Raw genomic sequence first — 26,364 nt, 5'->3', positions numbered from 1 at the left:
AACAGAAGATCTCTGGCTAGGGGCTGAGAGGTAAGAGGAAGAACTTCTAACAACACAGTCCCTTCCTTTCTGTCATATGACTATTGTTAGGTGATGAGAAATGAGTTGGGAGAGACAGGCAGGAACTAGGCTATGGTAAGTCTCAGCTGGATCTGGGAGACATTTAATTTTGCTTAATGCTATGCAAAGAATCCCAAGGAAGCCATGACTAAAGTCATTCAAAGACAGGCTTTTATTTTTATGTCTTCAGAGGAGGTTTGAATACCAAGTCTTATTTGTGTTAATTAATTGTTCTTGAACCATATTTCTCAATATACAGATCCCATGAGAGCTTGGAACTCTTCTCAGCTGTGTCCACACATTCAGATTAATGTACAATTTATTTTTGCAACAATGAGTTTATTTACGTGATAGTGATATCTGTTGGAATGTTAAACTGAATAGGTTGTATTTTATAGGGGGAGGAAACATCTTTTTACTGCTAAGAGCTGAGACAGCACATAATGTCAAGTTGGTAACAAATATGTGATATTTATTAGAGCATGGGAAAACTTTGCCTCATAGTACATGAAGGAGACCCTGCTAGCTGCTTACCTGACATCCATGATCTCCCCCTTATTCTTATTGACAGAACCTTAGATTTGATTGTCAATAAGCCCAGCTGAAAATACTCGTCTTCTAGACTCCCTTTGGGTCAGGGATCATTGTGTGACAAAAGTCTGGCCTGTGAGATCTACGCAGAAGTCACTGGAGAATGAAAAGGCAAATCCTGACAAGGAAAAAGCCCTGTGTCCTCTTCCCCTTTCCTCCTGCTATTTGTAGTCACTTGGTGACTCAGTGTTGTTGGGAGTCTTGTAATTTCTTTAAATATGTTGTAAAGCCAACATGTTGAGTTAAGGACCACTGTCTTATGAGGACTGTGACTAAATCTTTCTGGCACTTGTACTGGTCTGAAGTAACTATACACATAAAAATATAGTAAGATGATTTTATCAGAAGTACCTCTCAGAGTTCATAATTTGAGGTATCTTCAGTGTATGTCATGTTTCTTCCTGTTTTTGAACTCGAGAAATATAGTCAACAATTATTTCTTAAACGTTCATATAACATATGCTGACTATCTATAATTACGAAGATAACACTTTTTTATGTGCTGTGAGGAATAGAGATGATGAGACCAAGCTTCTTGTTCTGGGGGAGCCAACAATTTTATTAGATGACAGATGTGTTCATAAATAAATGTAAAACGTGTATGCGTATCATGTGGTAGGCCATGGCTGGGCCTGCCCCAGAAAAGCCTCTAAGTGGACATGAACATGGATGCAGATAAAAGGAACATGCTCCCAAATGCAGGCAGAGCACATGTTCAAAGCTTGGAACCTGGACATCCAGCCTGTATGGATGGCAGTGGGCTCACACTGTGGCAAAATTATTGCCTTAAGTGTAGTATTATTTATTTCTGTATGATGAAGAGCCTGGTGTTATAAAAGGTATGTAGTTCTGTGTTTCTTTAACCTGGGTTCGTCTCACTCAGTGTGGCCCAAGGTTGCTAGACTTCAGATATGTAGTCACGGGAGGGATGATGGAAGGAAATCATGGGAGCTGTGTCCACCAATCTGCATCCTTACCTGGTTTACATGCTCTATGTGGCTTACTTGCTGCCTTAGGATTAAAGAAAGTAAAAGCCATCCTGAAATATGGCCCCTGGAGAGCATCTTTGAATGGGCTGTGTGACCTGTAGGGATATAGTAAGTGACAACAGAGCATTACAAAGAGCACTGAGTTGTGAGGAGGAAGAAACAGTTCTGTTTAGGGCTTCCCTAAGGCTTCATTCACATGGCTGAAGAATGGGATGTGTATGGGGAAGCAGTGAGAGATGAAGCTGGAAAGGGAGTCCAGGCCAAGCTAAGAGGTTTGGCATTGAACATATTGGTAATGGAACCGAAGAATGTTTTTGAGCAACTATTAAACTAGTGAATTAGTAAAACAGGGGATCATAAATAAACCTGACATCATTATCATGTGTGAAACCTGAAATCTTCCAGTCATTTGAAATGACTGGAAGATCCCTTTAGGTGCCCAGGTTTGAACTGAGGCCATGTGACTGGAGAATAGTACATGAATTTAGAGTTTATCATAAAACCGATTGTTTTGGGGAGCACTAAAGAGAGTGGGGAACCACATATGAAGTTGAGTTTTTGAATTTGGACATAGAGGATAGTAGTACTGTGAACACACAAAGGGCACAGGAAGAGGGAAACAGTTCTTGTTTTAGTGATATTGGATTGAGGTGCTGGCGGTACATTCAGGCAGAAATGTGCTACAAGTAGAAAATAAGAGAAGGAGCCCAGGAGAGAGGTGGAGTGAGGGATGAGCCACCTATGCTGGGGTGAGTCAGTGAGTTTGGGCATAATACATGAACCTAATGACAGGTCCCAAATACATGACAAATGTAACAGGGAAGACATACCTAAGAGCGCCTTGGAAAATAAAAAACACTGCGATATTGGTATTTATAGTTTATATTTGTTTTACCAGCTGTTGAATTCTCAGAAACCAACTCTTATCCCAGATTGACCTCCTAACTGGCAGAATTGTCAAAGGACTCATTTTTGTGTAGAAATGTGACTCCTGTGACACTGAATCACCAGATCTTTCTAGTCTATACTAGGAGAAATAGACGAACTACACGACTAATTAAAGCACGCCTTTTTTTGGAGGTAGGGGGCACACAGCCCCTCAATTATAGGTAGTGGTGATCACTAAACTAATTCAACAACTAAAATCTTGGAGGTGTTCCGAGGAGGGGTATGGCTGTGCCTGGACGGAAGCTGCACGGAAGCAGGGGAGAGGTTAAACAGAAGAACGCGACCCGCGAGATAAAGATGAGCTAAGCTGATTGCGTAGCTCCCAGTTGGAAGCTGGCCGTCGTCATCAGGCATACTGGCTTCATTGCTCATCGCCCGGGAACAACTCAGTTTATTCCGAGGCGGGGCGGCTGAGAAGCAGGGGAGGGGGCACGAGTAGGGAGAAAAGAGCGCAGAAGAGCCCGTTGGGCGGAGACAGGAGAACTCCCCCCCGAAGATTTACTACATTTCCCAGAATTCAGTGCGGCAGAGAGGAGTTGATCGGTGTTCGCCGCTGGAAGATTTGCGACATGGGATTGGTAGTCAGCATCCATCGGTCGCCGGAGGTAGGACTCCGGTGGGGAGATCTATAGGGATTGGCTAATGAGAGTTCGAGTCCCGCCCACAGATGGTGACGACAGGCGGCGGTCTTGCTACTTAAGGCGTCGTGGCCCAGCCCGCCCCGCCTTAGCTCCCGCGCTAGAGAGAAACATGTATCGTTTCCGATCACAGCTCTTCACGGGGATTTCTGCTGCTGCCACCGCCCGCTCGTACCCCCGCCGCTTCTCGCCTCTGTTGTTAGCTGAAGACTCGCCTCTTAGCCGCCCGCCGCACAGACGCACGAGTAAAAAGTGCAGCTCCATCGGCTGATCCTCGCTAAGCTCCGAGTTTAGGCGGCACCGGGCGTCCCACGATGCCGAAGAATAAGAAGCGGAACACTCCCCACCGCGGTGGCAGTGGTGGCAGCGGCACAGGGGCAGCTGCAGCGACGGCGGCGACAGCAGGTAAGGGGGTATCCCCGCCGCCGACATCCCAGTTGCCGGCTGGGCTTGCGAGGCTCAACCTCGGGCGCCGTGGGATTTGTAGTTCCATTCCTCTGGTCATATGTGTCGGCCGCGCTGTTTGCTTGACTGGCGAACTACAATTCCCAGCGTGCCGTGGGGGCAGTACCTCGCGCGATTTGGATCTGGCTTGCGGACCGAACTCTTTGGCACCGGCCTTGGGGGCGGGGAGGGGCGGCACGAATAGGTTCTAGGGCCTGAGAGTGGATCCGGGTCCGGGGTGACGGATTGTTGGGCGGGAGAGGAACTCTTCTCAGAAGCGGTGCTTGCTCCTCAGAGCTCACCCTGACGGAGGGTGGGGCCAAGAGAGGATTTGCGTCTTGCTGTCAGTGGTTGCCTTTGACCCACCGACCCCAACGTGGAGTTCTGGGGAATGCCAAAGGTCCGGCGCGTTTGGCCCTGCTCTTGCGTCACGAGGCCCGCCCTTGCGCTGTGCGGCCCGGGTGACGCAGAGGCGCCGGTGTGGCATCCCATCCCGTTGCCGCCTTGAGCATCCCGCGTGTCCACCTGGCTGGGCGGAGGCGTGGAGGCTCAGGGCCACTGTCCGAGCCTAGGGTCTATTTCTATTACAAACTGGCACCTGCAGAAACCCCGCGCCCCCGCTTCGTCTGCGGGGGTGGTCCAGCGACCTTCTCCCGGGGGGGCAGAAACCGCGTTTTCCTTTGTGCAGCGTTCTGTAGGTTCTGTCCCCTGAGGCCGGGATGGGCGAGGTGGTGGGGAACTCAGGTTGCAATTGGCCAAAAGTTTAGATTTTTTTGTGTTCTCATTGCAACGTTGAAGCTTTTCCTGGATGGGTAGGTGCTTAAATGAACTCATGATTCTCTACTACTAACTATAGGGTTAGGGGAAAAGGACCTAAAAGAAAGTCTTATGAGACACCACTAAACTTAAATCGAGTATTAAGTTAAACTGGGTGAAATCATCTCATTTAGTAATTTTTTGGTCGAGATTTTGAAGTTAAACATTGGAATTCTCAGACTTCAGCTCATCAGAACTAGTACTAACCATTATGTATTTGTCAACACAATTGCTGATCCGACCCTCGTAATGATACGCCTCTGTTCATTAATGAATAGTCCGGTTTTCTTGTTAAAGATAATAGGAAACTGGCGTTTAAAACGCTTTCCTGTAGGATTTATAGCAGCATGAAAACTTATGTTCTGTAGTAAACATTTAATAATTGACAATAGAAATGAATTATAGTTGCAGTTTCCCCCCTTTTATGTTGCTCTTTATTTTGATTGTATGCCCTCGATACTCATGAAATTCATTCTTGATCAAGATGTAAAATACAAAATTAGTTTGTTGTAGCTCAGTGTGAATAGGGGGTACCTCTATTTTCTGTATTTTAGCTTTTCCTCCTCTGAAGTCAATTTGAATTGTCTGGGAGGTCCTTATTCATTTTATTCTTCTTTAAGTTTTACCTTTTGTTGGTGGAACAGATGATGGTGAAGCAGCAAGCAGTCATTTTAAAAGTTGTAACGGATGTTACTCATGGCTTCCTCGAATCACAAACAAATCTTTATCCCCTCAGAAACTCTGAAATTTCCTTTCTTCCTAGGGCTAACGAATAACCACAGGTGGTGGTGGGGGATTACTTTTCAAATTTCACCTCTCCTCTTTCCTCATTTCTCATCAGCCTTATTGCTGTTGCCTTTTTTTTTTAAATTTATTTTCAGTAGAAAAGGTAAACTTAAACACTGAATTTTAGCATATTCAAACGAATGGAAAAGAATTCTTCGTTGAGTGTATAAAACTGTACAGGCTTTGAATATTTTGGGAAATTTACACTAGGACTTGTTATCTGTGCTTACCTCTGATAAGTTGGTTATGCAGTGGGATTTACTTTTTTAAAACGTTAATTTGGTTCCATGTGGATGTATTACTTTTTAAATAAAGGAATAAATAATAACTGATTAGAAGAGATGGAACATTGTCACAAACTTGTACTTACTTAAAAGCCATTTACTTTATTGGTATTTTTTAAATGACATCCAGTAGAGATGGGATTCAAACGAGATCTTAACATGTACAATAAAAAGATAACCATGTTTCCTATCACTTTAATTGATTTTCCATTTAAATTCTTTCTCTTTTAAGTTATGCAAGGTTTTAGAAAGCTGATAAAATTGACAAGTATGCTTATTTTTCATTGCACTTAATTGAAAGAGAGCATTTTTTTAAAAAATGAAAGAACAAAACCTTGTTAGTAAACCCCCAAAGATATAAGGACTTTATGTCTAGAGTGCTACCTAATTAATATTACTTGGGATCACACAGTGGGTGAATTTGATCTAGATATCAGGCATTCATACAGGGTTCTTTTTCTTGATTTGTTGTTGTTTGTTTAACTTCTCTTTCCTGGAGTCTTGGAAACTGAGACTTAGGGAAAGGAGTTGAGTAAGAGGTGTGTAAGAGTACTCTTCTTGGCGGTTTAGAAGTAGAATATGAATATGAAAAGTAGAAAATATGAATTGACTTGTGAATGTGTATTAGTAGAAATCAGATGACTCTTAACTATTCCCATGACTTCAAATCATGGAAGACAATGAAGGTAGATCCAGAAATAGAGTATGATGTCATAGGTCTTGGTTTATTTGTTTATTCCTGGCCTAAGCACTCTGATTAATATGTTATGGTAGTCTGGCTTCTTAGCTTATTTTTTATGCCGTCCTACCTTTATTAGCAAAGTTATTCCCTTGGAATAGCAAGCAAATTTGAAGGCTGCTTGTCATCTTGTGTTGATTTAAAAATTAGCCAAATTGTATTTTGATTAAAAAAAAAACTTTATTAAAAAATACCACCCAAATACTAAACTTAGGAAGCTTAAACATAGAGGATTGGGAAAACAAACAAACAAACCACCTCTTTTTAAGGGAATAAGTGACATGAATTTCTTGAACATAGGCACCTGGTGATATTTGGTACAATCTTTGATTTTACTGATAAGGGAACTTGGACTCAAAGGTGAATCAGGTGACTCAAAGTCACTTTTGGGGCAGATTTTGGGACGTACTGTAACTCAGCGCTGAATGTAATTCATGACAGAGCAGTACTTTATTATTAAATTCCTGCAAAACAAAATATAACTAAATTTTTTTTTTTGAAGATTTTACTTATTTATTTGGCAGACAGATCACAAGTAGACAGAGAGGCAGTCAGAGATAGAGAGGGGGAAGCGTCTGAGCAGAGAGCCTGATGCAGGGCTCGATTCCAGGACCCGAGCCAAAGGCAGAGGCTTAACCCACTGAGCCACCCAGGCACCCTGGATTTATTTTTTAAGTTAATTTGAGGAAAGATTCTAGTTACAAAAAAAGATTTTTATTTTGGGGTTCTTGGGTGGCTCAGTTGGTGGAGCATAGGATTCTTTATCTTGGAGTTGTCAATTCAAGCTCCAAGTTGAGTGTAGAGATTACTCAAAAAATAAAATCTTTAAAAAAAAAAGATTTTATTTTTTAGTAACAGCCCTGATGTTTTTAAACTGTTGGGTATGTTAACCTTTCTTTTAAAAGTGAATCATCTAACAGGCTTTTCTACTATATCAAAAACCACAATTTCTATTTTATTCCTTCCCCCACCTTTTATTTATTTTTTATTTTTATTTTTATTTTTATTTTTTAAGATTTTATTTTTATTAATTTGTCAGAGAGAGAGCACACAGGCAGGCAGAGTGGCAGGCAGAGGCAGAGGGAGAAGCAGGCTCCCTTCTGTGCAAGGATCCCAATATGGGACTCGATCCCAGGAGACTGGGATCATGACCCGAGCCGAAGGCAGCTGCCTAACCGACTGAGCCACCCAGGCGTACCCCCCACCTTTTTAAATAAAGATTTTATTTATTTATCTGTTTGAGAGAGAGAGAGACTGCGTGTGTGTGTTTGTGTGTGTATGTGCAGGGTGAGGGGCAGAGGGGGAGAGAGTCTCAAGAGGACTGCAGACTGTGCTGACCCCAGCATCCAGAGCCCCACATGGGGCTTCTGAGATCATGACCTGAGCCGGATGTTTAATTGACTGAACCACTCAGGCGTCCCCCCTCTCCCCTTGCTTAATTCAAGTTATCTTTAAAACTACCATCTCTTAATGTCTTATTTCTTCACACAAGGTGTGTAACTTAAAAATTAATCCATTTACCATGTTTATGTTTACTAGGCTCAGTCATTCTCCTTGAAAAATATACTTATTCTTATGACCTATTATTTCATACTCTATTTCTGGATATTTTATTGTCTTCAATGAAGTCATGTTTTGGAAATACTTTTTCAACCATAATACCAGTTTTTGATACATTTCTGAAGTTGATTTATATTGTAAAACAGTAGTCTGAAAAACAGGTGAATTGACTTATTTTAGAATATTTAAATATGTTTATTTGTAGCATAATCATCCCTTCTAAATAAGGTTGGGTTTTCATTACCAAATTTCTCCTAAGTAGATTTAAAAATTCCCAAGTGAAAATTTTGAGCATATGGCAGCACAGTCATCTACTTCCACCCTCTTTTACCTACTAGGTGGCCAGCATCGGAATGTTCAACCTTTTAGTGATGAGGATGCATCGATTGAAACAATGAGCCATTGCAGTGGTTACAGCGATCCTTCCAGTTTTGCTGAAGATGGTATGAGTTTTAAATTTAAATTTGCAACTTTAGATAAAAAGATGTTTTAGGTAAAAGAATTCTTATAGCTAAGGCACACTATCGCTGTTTCCTATCTGCTTTTTTCCTACTTAAATTAACAATGTTAAGTTTATATTATTCCTTAGGACCAGAAGTCCTTGATGAGGAGGGAACTCAAGAAGACTTAGAGTACAAATTGAAGGGATTCATTGATTTGACCCTGGATAAAAGGTAGGAGATACTGGAAACTTCGTTCTGTGTGATTCTGATCAGCCACTATGTATATTATATGCAGTTCTGTGATTTAACAGTATATTTTTCTAAAGCCTGATTTGTTTACTTTGGATCTTTAAATGTTTCTTGTTCCTTTGGACTTTTAACGTAGATAGGAACATGCCACTAGAATTTAGATTGTCTCAGATTAGTCATTATTCTAGCATAATAAATAGCATATAACTGTATTTGATTGCAATTGAAATGGGTTTGTTGGACTAAAAGTTACTCTTCAGCTGGAAAGAACAGCTAAACTTTGGCCTCTTGCCCACTAATTTTATTGCAGATGTGAAAAATAGCAAAGCTAAATTTTCTTATTTCGTAGTAGTTCTAGAGCTGACTTAAACAGAAGTAAAAAGCCCTAAAGATGCAAATGCGAAGTCCAGACTTTTGTAGTATCAAAAAATTGTGAGTTTGCTTAAATATGTAATACGGGAGAATATGTCTTCTGTGTAATGAGGTGAATTGTGGATAGAGCTTGATGACAATTCTATAGAAAGAAACAATCTACAAATGTATAAAGAGAAATGGAGAGGGAAATAGTGTAGTTTTTATAAGTCATTGTTAACCCATGGTACACACCAGATTGATCTTCTGATTTGTTTTAAATAGTGCGAAGACAAGGCAAGCAGCTCTTGAAGGTATTAAAAATGCACTGGCTTCAAAAATGCTTTATGAATTTATTCTGGAAAGAAGAATGACTTTGACTGACAGCATTGAACGCTGCCTGAAAAAAGGTAATATACTTATTTTTGAGTCAGAGGCACAGAACTAAAAAGGAATTTGCCACCTTCTTTGTAGTAATATTTATTAATGGAAATGGAAGATTGGCTCACTCTTAACTTTAAAGTTGTCAAGGAATACACTATGCTTATTCAATTCAGAATGAGACTTGTTAGAAGCTTTGTTTTTGTTTATGTAAAAACAGCTTGAAACTAGGATTGTGATGGATTGTCATCCATGTTTATATTGGAACAGGTGATTGTCATTTTCATGTATAAGAAAATCTTGAAAGCTTGTGTCAGATTTTAACAAAGGTATTGAAAAAGCCATCCTACTTCATTTTCCTAATTTAAGAAGTATTATAATCACATAGCTCATTTTCCCTTGCACTTACTAAAAACCTCAGTCATACCTGTGGATGACATCATTTTCAGGATATCCCTTGAAATGTTTAAATTCTAGAACTTTGTAATGGAGATTCTGGAAGTCATATTATAATCATAGAACTTTTAAGAATGAAGAGAGACCTTGAAGATTAAGTCTAATATTAACAAACTTCAGTTTTAGGAACCACTAAAATTACAAGGATCTGGGGCTGCCAGCTTAATTATTTTGTCAAGTAAGAACATTATGAGAATAATGACCTTCTATCATTAGGTCTTTATTAACAAAATATTTCTAGCACCAGAAATGTGGGAAGCACACATGCTCTTTTTAAATTGAATGAGCTTATTACCTTTATCTTCTTGTTTTTCTCATTTTACCGCAGGTGAAAGCTTTGCAATAGAATGGATATTTGCAAACTTTTCAACCATTCCATCTCTCTCATTGTACAGAATAAAGGTCTAGGAAATGTGAGATTGGTCTAAGGTTATATAACTTCTTAGTGGTATAGTTGATAGCAGAGCCAACTTTTTTGAGACTGTTTCCTATAATGGTAGTTGGATTAGATGACCTTTAAAAATTCCATTCCAATCTGCTTTTTTAATAGATTTTTAATTTGTCAGGTAATAATTTGGTATCTGCAGTTTTCGTATGGTTTTAAAGAATTCTTTCTTTCTTTCTAAAGATTTTATTTGAAAGAGAGAGCATGGATGTATAAGCAGAACGGGGAGGGGCAAGCAGACTCCCCTCTGAGTGTGGAGCTGGATGCGGGGCTGGATCTCCGCACCCTGAGATCATGAGCTGAAGTGAAATCAGGGGTTGGATGCTTATCGACCAGAGCCACCCAGGCGCCCCAAGAATCCTTTATTTTTAATCCCTTATTTGTTTAAAAAAAAATTGGGGAAGGAGAAACCTTGAAGGTTTAGTTTACTTCATGGGCTGCATACATCTGAAATGGTTGAGAAACTAATTCAGAGTCTACCTGAGCACTGTTCTATGAGTACATGAAAGATCTGGAAGGTCAGCTCAGCTTGAAACACGTCATTTTGCTGAATTGTTACAGTGCTCCCTTAAGACAGATGTTAATCTCCATTTCACTGCTGAAGAAATACGTTTTGAGAATAAGAGTTGTAAGTCATTTATTTGGCTAACAAGTGGTGGTTGTAGGGTGAGGTTGGTTTCCAGAGTTTGAGGTCACTAGGTTTGCAGCTCATGTTAGCATATTATGGGGTTATATAAACGGTAAATAATATTTCGGTGAATTGTACAAATTTGGGAAATTGCTGTCTTAATAAGTTTTCTCAGAACAATTTTTCATGGTGTACCTTTGCTTTTTTCCTAGGTAAGAGTGATGAGCAGCGTGCGGCTGCAGCATTAGCATCTGTTCTTTGTGTTCAGTTGGGCCCTGGAATTGAAAGTGAAGAGGTTTTAAAAACTCTTGGACCAGTCTTAAAGAAAATAATTTGTGATGGAACAGCTAGTATCCAGGCTAGGCAAACTGTAAGTATATGATTTTTTAATTTATAAGTCTGTCCAGGCATGACATCCAGATACTCTGATGAATGGTCTAGGTTACATTTTTTAAAATAATAGGTTTTTAATTAACGTTTTATTTGCATTTATCTTTTACTTTGAGCAGACTTAATAGGACAATTGTTTTCTTAAATTTTCTGAGATACCATAGAATATCCCAGATAGAACAAATCTCGAAGTCTTCGAAATCAAAGGTCGTAAGCTGATAGGAAATACTATCTTGAGTTCTTCAGGATGATTGAAGAATAATTTTTGTTGTAACTTAAATGATACAGAAAGTGCTTATTGGGTGGTCATTTTTTTATTCTAAGAAATGTAATAGGTATTTTTAAAAAACCTTGGCTGTTGTGGCCTAGAAGTCCCTATGAAAAAGCTGAATGCTTTATTTCGTAGGAATCTGTAACTTGTGAGATACTCATCTAGTCATGTCATGAGGTTTGAAAGACCATGTTTCATTCTCTAATTATTTGATACTTGTTACTCATGACAGTTGACTTTAGATTGTGGATTTTGTTTGTTTTTGGAGTGCTTAGGTAATTATCACAAACATCTTTCTGGGTTTGAAAGTGGATTTGAATCATAATGGATCTTAAGAATTTAATCTTAGTAGATTTGAATGTTAAGCTGTTGTTGTTTTTTTTTGTTTTTTTTTTTTTAATAAGAAACCAGTTCAGCTTTGAGACTTTCTAATAGTTTTAATAGTGACTTTTCACATTAGCTTTCTCTTTGGTATTACTATTTAGTATTACATTTAGATGACATTGATCTTTCTATCAGATAAACCCTGAAATCTTAGGGGCTTAATAAAAATTTATTTCTTGCTCATATCACTGTGTAAGTTGGCAGAGTCCCTGGGTATCCATCCACATCTCTGTGTCCTACCTTTACGTCTTCCTTATGGCAGCTATGGTGGCAAGATGGGGAAAGAAAAAAGACAGGTGCTCAGGCCAGAATGCATCACTTTAGTGGCTGGTTCCTTGGTTTACCAACTATATGGAGGCTGGGAATAGTTAAGCTGTTTCCCCAGAGGCAAAAAAAAAGTAGAATTTTGGTGACTTCACAGGAATCTCTTGCCCTCTAACAGTTCATAATCCCAAAATAGCTAATTAAGCTTTTGCTGTTTACATTTTTATCCCCCTTTTTTGGGTTTTCATGAAACTTTTTTTTTTTTTTAAAGATTTTTATTTATTTATTTGACAGAGATTACAAGTAGGTAGAGAGGCAGTCAGAGAGAGGAGGAAGCAGGCTCCCCGCTGAGCAGAGAGCCCGATGCGGGGCTCGATCCCAGGACCCTGGGATCATGACCTAAGCCGAAAGCAGAGGCTTTAACCCACTGAGCTACCCAGGCGCCACCTTTCATGAAACTTTTAAATCATGCAGGACTATAGGGGTATTTTTGAAATGTTTGACAGAAAACACTGTTGCATGGATACTTGTAGTAAACCCTTAATTTCCCTTGCATGTGTGTTTGTTGTCATTTTTTAAATAATATGTTTGATGCTTGCTATGAATTTAAAAAAGTACTTGATAATCCTCATATTAGCAGAAGGAATGAAGGCAGTTCTAGTTTTCAAGCTATCTTTTCTCTCTTAGAGGCATCAAAAGGAGAGATGTGGCTTTGCCTCTGCTGCTTGTTTAGGATGAGGGATTACAGATTGAAAGTTTCTGTTACTGAGAATAATAACTCGACTACTTTTTAATTTTAGCAATATCCAGTTTTACCAGGATGAAATAATGAAAATAAAATAATGACTCCGAGCAGATTAATCCGCAAATATCCTCATGATACCAGGAACTTGGCTGTGTGAACTTAAAGACTTCACGCTTTAGTGGCACTTAGAACAACATGAGAGGATTTTACTGAAAATGTGGCGAAAAGGGAAATGGAGAATACAGAAATCTCACAAATTATAAGTTGTTTTCATATGATTTATTTGTGTAGAGCAGTGTTCTGAAAACTAATGGTTCCTGTTTATGTTGCAAGCAGATTGTATATAAATTTTGTATTCTGAGCTCCATTTTATTAGGTAACTTAAACCATGGTAGTCCTGTAGTGTCATCATTTATCTAATCTCTTTTCCCCTAACAAAAGGAAATTATAGGATTCCTGACTGGTTTTCAACATAGGCAGAAAAAAGTGAAATTTGAATGAATTAGACCCCTTTTTAGGTGGCAAGTTTGAGGATAGTTAATTAAATTTTAGATTTCTGCTATTTCTTGGAAACTGATTTCTTTTAGAAGTTTTCATAGTAGAGTCTTTATAAAAAGAGATGAATGAATATAAATGGTTTTAAATACTTAAAAGCTTATAACAAACTTAATGTGTTTAAAGGTTTTTTAACAGAGTAGGCTTCTTTATCTCCAGTGTGCAAACTTCATCTCTGTCTTTGAGTTGGAGTTGGAAGTTTAAAAAGGATCTGCTGGATTAAAGAAGGAAGACCCAGGAGAAATTGAATAACTTTCCTAAAGTCGCATTGTTGGTTTGGTAGCAGAGCTTGGGCTAAAATCCACTTCTGTTAACTCTTGATCCTATATTCTTTATCTCTTCATATTCTTTTTTTGAAAAAGATTTTTATTTATTTGAGAGCGAAGGAGAGTATGAGCATAGAGGGGGCTGTGCAGAGGGAGAGGCAGAAGCAGACTCTCTATACCAGGACCCCGGCAGACACTTAACCCACGAGCCACCCAGGCACCCCTTTCTCTTTTTATTCTGTGCTTGGGAGCAGTGTCATCATGTAGTTGAGAAAATTTTCACACTGAATTATAAAAGCAGGAAAATACAGAAATAATAAAAAAATTACCAGCATTAATGTCTATTTTTTTCTTTTTAGTGTGCAACTTGCTTTGGTGTTTGCTGTTTTATTGCTACAGAAGACATTACTGTACGTAGAACACCCTTTACTCTTGCACATTTCAAATTTAATTAATTAATTAATATACTTGCACATTTCAAATTTAAAGTGGTTACCTTACCTTACGTCATGTTCTGATGCATTAGGAGCTGTATTCAACTCTGGAATGTTTGGAAAGTATCTTCACCAAGTCCTATCTCAAAGACAAAGACACAAATGTTATTTGCAGCACCCCTAATACAGTGCTTCATATCAGCGCTCTTCTCGCATGGACATTATTATTGACTATATGCCCAATCAGTGAAGTGAAGAAAAAGCTTGAGATGTATGTACTCTTAGTTTCATATTTTATAAAAACAACATTTATTGATATGATTGGTTATGTTCACACAGTAATGACTAACTGTTTTTTAGGCATTTCCATAAACTTCCAAGCCTCCTCTCTTCTGATGATGTCAACATGAGAATAGCTGCTGGTGAATCGTTGGCACTTATGTTTGAATTGGCCAGAGGGATGGAGAGTGTAAGTGTCTGACGAACAGAGGGAAAAGATTGTGTCTCAAGGACCATTATTCCACCATTATATTCATAATTAAGAATTGGATGATAACTTTGGAGTATGGCCAACTTGAGAATCAAGTGACTGATTGCCCTGCTTCTTGGCAGTGGTGATATAAAAATTTTAAGAGTGTAAACTGGTAGGGGTTGGTAGAGCAACATTTAAGTCGTTTATTACACTTAACTCTTGCTGTCTGTAGAACTCAAGTTTAGGGACACTGTTACTTGTGGAGAGAGTTGTCTACGGCAGTCTGTGCGGCTCTGCTTGGATGTCTCAGACACAGGCCATAGTAAGGTGACTCAGGCATGAGTGCTTTATAATAAATGTCAGACAAATGGATGAAATACTTAGTCGACATAGGTTTGAGATCAAATGAGTTTAGTCACTGTTGTTTAACCTTTCTAAGCCAAAGCTGAAAGCAAACATCCCCCTTTAGACTGGGCATTATGCGCTTTGCAGTTCCCTACCGACTGTCCGTCCATGGATGTTTATTACCTCAGTTTGGCTCTCAAAAGTAGTTGAGTTTGTGATAGCTGACCAGCTTTACCAGTTCGCCTGGTTCTGTTGTTTGGTTAGCACGGAAAGTTCTGTGTTCCAGGAAACCTTTCCTTTCAAGCTAACTGGGACATTTGGTCACCCTGGTTTGTATCCTCTCTTGTGAACTTTGGCTTACTTATTAGCTGCTTTTTAATGTAAGAACAAAGATTATATTTCTGGAATGAAACCTTTTCAGGAATTAAATATGTTATTTAACAATGAATAATTCCATTCTAGTCCCGTGTTTAAAAATATCTGGGAAGTGTCTTTTTTAGGCTTACCCCAGCCTCTCCCTTTTTCTTTGAAGGATAGCAGGGTGGGAATGAAAAGAAGTTATTAATGCTTTCAGTAGCGAATGAATCTACTTATGTGAGAAATTGAACTCAAGTTTAGCAATCAATTTAATTTTATTGCGCTAGTTAATGCCTCCTTAACCTCAAGGCATAGAAGCCAGATGTCCCACTTTTTTAATCTTCTGTTCTTCTACAGGCCAGAAATGGTAATTTCTTTTTCTTTTTCCTTTAAAGTGTATTTTAAAAGTAAAGTAATAAGGCAGTTCAAGTTATACATGTTGAATTTTTAAAAAATTTTGTAAATACACTTTTATTGTTGCCCACGTAGCTTATATTCTCTGGGTATAATAAATCATATGAGAGAGCTAGGAGAACTCAGATAAAATTGAACAAGTTTGGGTAACTATTTGTTTAAAGACAGAAGTGACCTGGGTTACGAAACAGAACCTAGCGTTTTGTTTGCTATTTTTGTTAAGTAAGCTTTTTGAAAGGAGTGAGTGTGTGGCTGTAGTGGGGGTAGTTAAGGAGTGTTCAAAAAATTAAACCATGTGTTGATGAATACATAGGCTGATTTAAATTAGGGTTTTGGAAGCAAATTCATGGCATTGAAATATTCAGAGCCTTTTGCTAACGATTATAAGTTGACATGAAGAATTAGGAATTGTTTGTGAGAGCTCTCTGTGTTCGCTCTACAACCAAACAGGTAAGAGTGCACTCTGCACCACACTCCCGGGTTCAAATCTCTTTTCCACCCTTACTAGTTGGATAATGTTGGGCGACTTCTCTATGCCTCAGTATCAGTATCTTTAAAATGGAGAATAAAGTAGTAATTACCCCATGGGGTTGTTGAGAACATAGATACAGTGTAAGTGGTAGCTATTACAGTAACTGTTCATTAAAGTGAGGATTACATCCCCCTCCTGGTGGTGATCTTTTGGTAGTGGCCTTTTAGGGGCTCTCTGGGATAACCTATAATAAAACAAAGACTATTTACTGGGCAGAGTTACAGGTCTTGGGAGCCACATAATGTGCTGACTCAGGAAACTATACCAAAATAGAATATAGACAGATCTTCCCCAGTTCTTCCTTTTTTGTCCCCACCTAACCTGACATGGGAAGTGCTGCAAGAACAAGGTAGACAGACAGACACACAGACACACACACACACCCTTCTGTGATAATGATCACGCTGTTTTCTTTTTATTACTGATAGGAGTTGAGGTGTTTATTTGTATCTCCAAGAGCCCATTTGTCCCTGGGTATATAGTTTTACTGTAGAGTTACCCTAAACTCTAGTAAATTGGCTTTTGGAAGCTATTTATGGACTATTTTTATGTCTTAAATTTACTTTCTTTTTAATGCCCCAACATGTTATGGATATGTTTCCCTATAATATTTAGTATTTAATTTTTCCAAGTTAATACTGTATTAAACTCATTGACTCAGACTGTAAACTAGATTGAGTTTTACTGATGGCAGAGATCAATTATAGTGGGATTTCTCAATCTCTGCACTGTTGATATATTACTGGGCTGGATAATTTTTTGTTGGAGGGGAGTCATATCAAGGTAATAGCAAATAGTAATACATTTTGTGGCTTCCCTTCAAAAGGGATTAAAATATCTTCTTAACTTGAGTAATTTAATTACTTAAATTGTGCACCAGATTTAAATTGTATTGCTTTTTTGAAATATGTCCAGTATATTTGAAGTTAGGTGCTTTAGGCATTACTGATAGCTTGTACTTTCGGAATAAGAATATTTGGAATTCCGGGGTTGTGTGCTTTGGGGACTGAAGAGCCAAAGGATAGAAGCTATGTTGGTATTTGTGGTATTCGGTTTCATGGAACTACTTTGAAATCCTAGGAATGTCTCGAATATGGTAGGAGCGCACTAAATATTTATTGAATGTATCTGGATATACTTGGAGGGGGAATGTTAATTGTTTAGTGGTAGTATATCATCTTGTAGTCAGCATTTCTGGATTAAAACTTCGGCATGATATTATAAATGCGTTAATGTGTTCCTGTGCGCCAAGATCTCTAAAGAGCTCAGAGATTTGTGGTGCTGTTTTTACCCCTGCTGGGTATTTTCCAAAGTAGAGTGTTCTCTTTTAGCACTAGGAAAGGTTGGGGGGAGGACCCAATAATGAACTAAACAAAATTGTTTTTCCTGACCAGGATTTCTTTTACGAAGACATGGACTCTTTGACCCAGATGCTTAGGGCTTTGGCTACGGATGGAAACAAGCACCGTGCCAAAGTGGACAAGAGAAAGCAGCGGTCGGTGTTCAGAGACATCCTGAGGGCAGTGGAGGTAGGTCTTTTAATGCTATAATGGCTACTTTCATTTACTTATTTATTTATAAAGATTTTATTTATTTGACAGAGACACAGCAAGAGAGGGAACACAAGCAGGGGGCGTGGGAGAGGGAGAAGCAGGCTCCTCACTGAACAGGGAGCCTGATTTGGGGCTTGACCCCAGGACCCGGGGATCATGACCTGAGCTTAACCACTGAGCCACCCAGGTGCCCCTCCTTCCTACCTTTTTTTTTTTTTTTTTAAAGTAGATTCGATGCACCCACCATGGGGCTTGAACTCATGACCCCGAGATCAAGAGTTGTATGCTCCACCAACTGAGCCAGCCAGGCGTGTGCTACTTGTTTTGAGATGAGATTGTTTTAGGCTAAACTGGACAATTTGGGTCATTTTTTGATTGAACTTCAGTTTTGGACAAAACAGTTTCCTCCTTTTAAGCAAGGTTTTTAACTACATACATAAAGATGACTTTCTTTTTTTTTTTAAACAAAGGAGAATTTAGTTCTGATGCATAAAGGTACTTTTTTTTTAGGTTAAAAAATATGACAATTTCATAGTTAAAAAAGTGTGTTTCACTTTGTTGTACTTGCCATCATTTAAGCAAAGGTGCTTAAAGGTGGTATTTTTTGTGAATGGTAAATTATTGCCTACCCTTCAGTACTTTAAACAAAGACCTTTGTCTGGGAAACCTGAGTGCTAAAAACTGAAATAACGAAATCCAACCTTTACACTTGATCTTAGCCAAAAGCCGAGAAATGATGAAATCCAGCCTTTAAATAAGGGTTTAAAATCGTCTGATGCTTGAGTATCTTCTATAGTCTTCTAACCTGTTTTAATCTACCTGGCAAATAAATTGATTTAGAAACTTTCAGGGATTTGGATAGAATGCATGGTTAAAAGGAACTGCAGGGTAAGAGCAGTTTTACTGTGGAGAATACCAAAGTGTTTGTTTTGTTTTTTGTTTTTTGTTTTTCTTAGCTAGATAAGAATTATTTCTTGGATATAAGAATAAATATCTCAGATACTTGCTATCTGATAGGGCAGTTCATTTAAGAATTAGTATGTCACCAAAGAGTCATCAACCTGACATGTATATGAAAACTTAGAATGGGAATTAAAAAAATAAAGATGCTAAGACCCCATTCAAGTCCAGTTTTGAAATGTTCCAATGATTCTCATACAGAGACTACTTAAGAACTACTTTCTTCATTTTAATCTAAGTATAACCTAGGGTATAAGTATAGAGGTCTTCTGGGACCTGAACATTTTGGTTAATGCTAACTCTAATTAGAGTAGTAGTTTATATTTACTCTGGTTTTTATAACCTAAAACACAGAATAAAATTCCCGAACTTGAGCAGACATCTGTATTAACAATTGATCCTTTTGATCTTAAAATTTTAGTGTGGTGGTATCCTCAAATTGAGCCATTTTCTTGAATGACTGCAAACTACTCACCTGCGTGGGTCAGTCAGTAAAGCATCTGCCTTTGGCTCAGGTCATGATCCCAGGGTTCTTGGATTGAGCCCTGCATTGGTCTCCCTGCTTGGCGGGAAGCCTGCTTCTCCCTCTACCCCTCAGCCTGCTCGTGCGCGCTCTCTCTCTCTCTCTCTCAAATAAGTAAAATCTTTAAGCAGCCTTAACAGGTCTTTTGTGTGCCCGTCGCTCTTGCCCAGCAGTACAAAAAGTAAAAGCCCTTTCTTCGCCTCATAATTCTGACCTGTGGTGCTCTCCTTCCCAGACCTTAAACACCCTCTCCTCTCCGTCTCAGGATTTCTCTTCCTCCCCTCCGTCTCAGGATTTCTCTTCCTCCCCTGCCCTTTGACCGGCTTCGCTGTGCTCCAGCTCTGCTTCACTATACCTGCCAAAGAAAGGTCTGGCCTTCCAGCCTTGTTGAGTGTTGCTGTTTCTTTGCTTTTACTGGAAGCCAGTTTTCTCTGAAGGACCCTGTTTCCTGGATGGATGGAGGTTGTTAAACTGCTACAGAGGAGAATTCTCCATTTTAGGCATAGTTATTGCTGCCTGTCATTTCTTTTCATTCAGGAGTCATTCTTTTAATACTGTGTATTTCTCAAGTTAGCAAGCATTTAATAGGTTAGGTACCTTGACATACAGTTTTCTTATTTTAATTCCTTTATAACTCTTAAGCAACAGAATTAACTTTTTAAGGAAAAAGGAGTTTACTAAAGGCATAAAGAACTTTCCAGTAGGAAAGCTGGAATTTGAACTCACTGCACTGTGGTATCTTTCAACAGGTCCAAGTACTGCAGATGGGCAAGTGAGAGAGAGTCAGAGTGTCCATTGGATTTGTCAGTTAGGTTGTTGGTGGGTGACCTTTACAAGTGCAGCTTCAGTAGAATGATGGCAGGAAAGCTTGATGGGGATTGATTGAAAAGAGAATGGGAAGTGAAGAAGTGGAGATGGGGTGTCTTGACTGTTCTTTTTTAAAACACGACTGTTCTTTTTTTAAACATGGCTATAATTGGAAGGGGAAGAGAGTTGACCACCGGACTGTGGGAGGGTGTGTTACTGTGTCTTGTTTAAGATGCTGGATGCATTTTATGGGAGGAGAAAGCCATGGAGAAGGGAGCATTTTAAAATATAAATGAAAGGTTGAGAGTATGATGGAAACAGTATGATTTGCCTTGAACTGGAGAGATATAGGAGAAGAGTAGGTAAGGATGCAGTTGAGTTTAGAGGGAGTTCTTTCCTGGTGTCTCAGTGTTTTCTGAAATAAGGAAGGCTGAAATAGTAGAACCCTTGTGGGTTTTTTGAGCTGTTGTAACAGATCAGCTACTGTATGTGCTTCACACACAGACTTTGTCTTACACTTGTAATAACTGGTAGAGGGAGGAAAGCCCCACTTGACAAGCAAGGGAACAGACCCAAAGGGGTTAAATTACTTGGCAAAATGACAGGCCAATGAGTAGCATACTTGTGTGAGTCTGGAGTTTGCATTCTGTTCTTCCATGTTATATGCTGTGTCTGTTGGGAAAGAAGGGGGCTACGTAGGTGTGGGGAAGACAGTTGGAGTGATCAAGTTCCGTCTCTTTATCCTGTCTCCGGTGACCCGCTGTTCTCTTCCTGGTTATTCTTTCATAGTCATGATTCATCAAACAATGGAGTGGCCAGTGTTTTTCCTCCCAAGTTTTGCCCCTAGTCTGTGTGACTCCTGTGCATTTGGAAAACCCTATCCTGTATTTGTTCGTGATCTTTACTTCCATTTCCTTTATTTCCATTCACTTGATTCTCTCTCAGGGTTATACTTTATAAAATTGTCTTCTGGCAAAATTATTCCATCTCTGAAGTCTTAAACTCACCTATTCCCTCTCATTTTCTCTTTCTTTCTTTTTTTTTTTTTTTAAAGATTTTATTTATTTGACAGCACAAGTAGGGGCAGAGGCAGAGGGAGCCCGATGTGGGGCTCAATCCCGGGGCCCTGGATTCATGACCTGAGCCAAAGGCAGATGCTTAACCAACTGAGCCACCCAGGTGTACCTGCTCTCATTTTCTTAATAAGCCTGGTCTTAAACCCTTGGAACCGCCTGGTTGCTGGTCCTCTTCTTTTTGGTTGGTCTGTTAACCCCGTTTGTGTTCTCTTGACCCTGCTTCCCCTCGGTTTCACCACTGGTGTGTGGGGTCATCTTATCTTTGATACCTCCTCCTCTTCCCTCCCCACCTCACCCCCCATTTGTAGACCGGTAGAGATAACTTTTTTTCCTTCAAGTTTTCTTTTAAATTAGCATATGATGCATTATTTGTTTCAGGGGTACAGGTCTGTGATTCATCAGTCTTAAACAATTCACAGCACTCACCACAGCACATACCCTCCCCAATGGCCATCACCCAGCCACCCCATCCTTCCCACTCCACCAACTCCAGCAACCCTCAGTTTGTTTCCTGAGGTTTCTTGAGTGCTACTGAAATTTAAAGACATTCACAACAATGTGGTTTGCCAGTAAGATTTATCTGAACTCAGTTGTGCCAAGTCTATGACAACTAGATGAAGTTCTACACCCTTATTAGGATAGTAATTTCTAGTCTATTCACATCTCAGGGATGGCAGTATCAGTTTAAACCATATTGTTTTCTTACCTCAGCACGTAAATGTGTCTATTTAGAAATTGTATTTATGTAGGATCTCTTTAAGTCCTCTTAATTCCTCTTAAAATTTTGGTTCTTCTGTTGTCTAGGAACGGGATTTTCCAGCAGAAACTGTTAAATTTGGCCCTGAACGAATGTATATTGATTGCTGGGTCAAAAAACATACCTATGACACCTTTAAGGAAGTTCTTGGATCAGGGATGCAGTATCATTTGCAGGTGAGTGAGTGACCTCTTTTCTGTGTGTTTGCTTTTAAATTAGGGAGCAGTTTTGAATGCAGTTCACTGAATGGGCTTTTGAAGTTAGCGGGATATGCAGAATGCATTCAGGATGATACAGAACTACATTTTATTAATCAATTTTACATTTATATTTTAAAGTAGAATTCAATAAGTAAGAAACTCTTCTGTTTGTATTGTATAAATCCGGTGGAACATCTATAAATTCGGTAGAGCGCTGTTGCTCTTCTCATAACTTTACTGGATTCAAGGCATTTGAAACAATTTAGTCTTACAAAGAGAAACAGAAAATAAGTGACCTATGTTCTTATTTATAAGCTTCACATTACTTCTGTTAATCATTTCACCTTATATAAAAAAGAGCTGATGTTTAATAATGAGCTTTATTACGTTTCTATTTTACTCAAGTCAAATGAATTCCTTCGTAATGTATTTGAACTTGGACCCCCTGTGATGCTTGATGCCGCAACACTTAAAACGATGAAGATTTCTCGTTTTGAAAGGGTAGGTTTTGTTTTTGTTCTCATCAGAACCAAATGCATTGAAGAGAAGCAGAGCTGATGCTTCGATTCTACCAGGCGATAGGTGTTGAGTGGAGTCTGTGGGCCTCGAGTGCCTCATGCTGTTTCAGACACAACAGCTGTATTAAAATTGTAGAAACTTCATTGCAGTTAGAGTACAGAGGGGTTGTATTGAATAATTTTATCCTTAGTCCCATTAATATAGAAATTTTCCTTTTTTGTTTTCCTTTATTCTGTTAACTTCTATTAAAGAATAAATATTACATAGTGCTGCTTTTGTATCAGATAACTAAACCTACTTAATAAGTACCAGATTCATTTGCAAGTTAAGGAAACAGGCTTAGAGAGTTTGTGACATTACTTATAATTTCACTTAACCTTTCAAAAATCCTTAAATTATGTTTTTACTGAGGTGAAATTCACGTAACAAACTGTTTTCAGTCATATAATTCAGGGCTTTTAGTACAGTCACAATGTTGTACAGCTATCTGTCTAGTTTCAAGATATTTTCATCTCCTCAGAAGGAAGCTTATACCTTTAAGTATTCACTTCCCATTCTCCCCCTCTCCCCCCCCCTCCCCCCAGCTACTGGCAACCACTTGTGTGCTTTCTGTCTCTGCATTTACCTATTCTGGATATTTTGTATAAATAGACTCAAATAACATGTGACCTGTTGTGTGGTTTTTTTCATTCAGCATTATGTTGCCAAGGGTCATCCATGTTCTAACACATACCAGCACTTCAGTCCTTTTTGGGCTGAATAATACTCCATGGTGTGGAGTATTATTGATTATCCAGTCATCCATTGATGGACATTGAGCTTGTTTAACACTTTTTGGCCATTGTGAATAATGCTGCTATGAACATTTGTAAGTTTTCATTAGAGCACCTGTTCTTAATTCTTTTAGGTATAGGAATGGAGTTGCTGGGTCATATGGTAGTTATATGTTTAATTTTTTAGGGAACTGCCAAACCATTTTCTGTAGGTCCTGTACCATTTTGCATTCCTACCAGCAGTGTATGAGAATTTCAACTTCTGTATCCTTATCAACACTTATTATTCTAGCTTTTTTGTTTTTGTTTTGTTTTAAATTATAGCCATACTAGTGGGTGTGAAGTGCTTAATCATATATACATATTTGTAAATATATATGTTTATCTCATATATATGTTTATATATATATTTCTTATATAAAAATTATATTATAATATAACTTATATATTATATTATATATAGCATATAATATAATATATGTTATATATTATTATATTATATATAATATAATATATTTATAATTTATTATATATATAATTATATCTTATATATAAATATGCTTTTTTAAGATTTTATTTGGGGAGAGAGAGAGCGCATAAGTGTGTGATTTGGGGGAGGGGCAGAGCAGAAAATCTCAAGCAGATTCCATGCTGAGTGCAGAACCCAGTGTGGGGCTCAGTCCCATCACCCTGAGATCACAATCTGAGCCGAAACCAAGAGTTGGAGCTTAACCAACTGTGCCACCCAGGTGCCCCTGAATTGTTTAATTATATTTTTATAGACTCTCTATAGTTAATCATTGTTATGGTCATATAATTGATGAGTATTTTAATATTAGCATCTTTACATGTATTTCTCCTTTGAATTTTTTTCTCAGAAGAAATCTGTACATGGGAATACAGAGTCAATTCTGACTTATTTGATATGTACTGCCAAATTACCTTCTAAAATTATTGTCATTTTTAATTATTTCTAGTAATGAATGAAGGTATATAGCTATTACATATTTGACAGCATTGAATTTTAGGATTTAAAACATTTGTTAGTTTAATTGGCATTAAGATGGAGCCTAATTTTTTTTCCTTGCTATTTTAATTAATTGGATATTTTGGGTATTTTGTTCACTTTGGTACATGAATTTTTTTTTTCTTTGATCAGATTAAATGTTGATGCATTTTTAAAAAACTTTTTGTTGGAATTTGGTATTTTACATATTTGAATAATACTTTTTCTTAATACAGAATATCTGTCATCTATTATGTGTTAATTTTCCCCCTTGTTCTTTGTGTGTGCTTTATAAACTTTTAAAATTGATAAGGTTGAGTTAGCTCATTTCTTTGCTTTGTGATTTTTAATTCATCCTTTATCAGAGTATCTTAAATTTTAGTGATCCGCATGTGTTTTCCTTTCCTTCATTTCAGCACCTGTATAACTCTGCAGCCTTCAAAGCTCGAACGAAAGCTCGAAGCAAATGTCGAGATAAGAGAGCAGATGTTGGAGAATTCTTCTAGCTTTTCAGGATTGGAAGACCACTTTCTAAATTTTTTTTTCCCCTTTGGTAATTCCTAATGTATTTAAACTAGGGATAGTTTTTATCTAGGGTCAGCATAGATAGCTTTTGTAGCAGTATTATAATTTAATGTACAGTATTACAAATGGTGAGTTCTGATTATTGAATATTCTCTGTAAACATAAACATAAATAAAATGTAATGTTTGGCCATTTTCTGTTTATGAGGAGAGCAAAAATAACGATATTTCATTTGATTTCATAATGAGGAAAATTATTACCCAAGGTTAAATTTCCTATACTGTGGTTGTCCAAAAATATTGATTATAATGTTGTAAATATACAAGGTATTTAAGTTGTTAAATAGGTGAGTTCTGGATACGGTTTTGGGAGCTAGTTCTTCTGGAAAAGCTGCTATATTTTAATTTTTAAATGGAACCTAATTTAATTTTGTCACTGGGATCAACATAGAGAATTTATACCTTACAGAATAGACCTTACAGATGTACTTAAAGGTTATTCATTCCAGCTATGGGAGTTCATGAACAATTAGCATATGCCAGAAAGGCTGCTAACCTTGACCTCTGAGGGTACTAATACATTTTATCTGCTATATTCTTGTATTTTGAAATAAAGATCTTTTCACATAAAAAGTGCTTCTTTTCTAATAGAAGAAACATTTCTGGGTCTGAAGTAGAGTTCAAAATGACCAAGCTAGTAGGGAAAGAGTGAGAAGAAAACTTACTCTGTATATTTGGACAACATGAAAATAAATGAAAAAAAAAGTAGCAATGTCATTGGGAAAATTAGAATAATATTGTAGCATATCACTGGGATTTTAGTTACTGATTTCTTTGGTTTTAGTGCAGAGAACAGTAATAAGAGGCAGGAGGGGTGGGGAAGCATGTACAGTGTAGAGAAGAACCAAAATCAGTGAAGGTACTTCCCAAACTAGTGTTCTTCCTCTCCTGCATTTTCCACATCTCTGGGAGGTCTGATGGGGCCCCTCTGCTGCGCTCGGCTGGCCTGTGGGGGTGCTCTTGGTTGCTGTGAATGTGTGGCGCATCCTTCAGATCTGTGCAGAGGAAGACTGCCTTGGAATCCAGAATTTGAGTTTGCATGCTGTCACCTCCTTGTGCTCCCAAGTAGGTGAGAATTGTGGAAAAGAGATTGCAAGTAGTGTTTTCCCCCCTAAATGTTCAATTTCCTGTATGTATACATATTTTTAAATAATGAATTTTTATTAAAGCGATCTATATACATAGCTTAATAGTACCACAAGGATTGTAAGGAAAAATGTTAGCTCCTGGCACCATCCTTTTCCATTTCTTTTTTTTTTTTTTTTTTTTTAAAGATTTTATTTTTTTTTTTGTCAGAGAGAGAGAGGGAGAGAGAGCAAGCACAGGCAGACAGAATGGCAGGCAGAGGCAGAGGGAGAAGCAGGCTCCC

At 38.3% G+C, this 26,364-nt stretch overlaps 1 protein-coding gene across 2 annotated transcripts; it reads left to right on the top strand.

Moving 5' to 3' along the window:
* The first annotated feature begins 3,287 nt into the window (after positions 1–3,287).
* LOC111152066 (interferon related developmental regulator 1) lies at positions 3,288–25,126 on the top strand. Of its 2 annotated transcripts, none has more exons than XM_022510356.1 (12): positions 3,288–3,631; positions 8,194–8,298; positions 8,445–8,529; positions 9,184–9,308; positions 11,021–11,178; positions 14,043–14,093; positions 14,210–14,388; positions 14,478–14,586; positions 17,632–17,766; positions 21,961–22,089; positions 22,519–22,614; positions 24,828–25,126. In XM_022510356.1, exons 1-12 carry the CDS (start codon positions 3,541–3,543, stop codon positions 24,915–24,917), a joined length of 1,353 nt encoding a protein of 450 aa, XP_022366064.1. In that variant the 5' UTR covers positions 3,288–3,540; the 3' UTR covers positions 24,918–25,126. The 2 variants fall into 2 exon arrangements, with proteins under 2 accessions (XP_022366064.1, XP_022366065.1); XM_022510357.1 differs by lacking the exon at positions 24,828–25,126 and adding an exon at positions 23,327–23,741.
* The last annotated feature ends 1,238 nt before the right edge of the window (positions 25,127–26,364 follow it).

This window comes from Enhydra lutris, unplaced genomic scaffold (assembly GCF_002288905.1).
Source record: "Enhydra lutris kenyoni isolate GAN:26980312 unplaced genomic scaffold, ASM228890v2 scaffoldscaffold27, whole genome shotgun sequence".
NCBI classification, from domain to species: domain Eukaryota; kingdom Metazoa; phylum Chordata; class Mammalia; order Carnivora; family Mustelidae; genus Enhydra; species Enhydra lutris.
The sequence above is the reverse complement of the archived record's forward strand: the minus strand, read 5'-3'. Positions and strand labels throughout refer to the sequence as shown.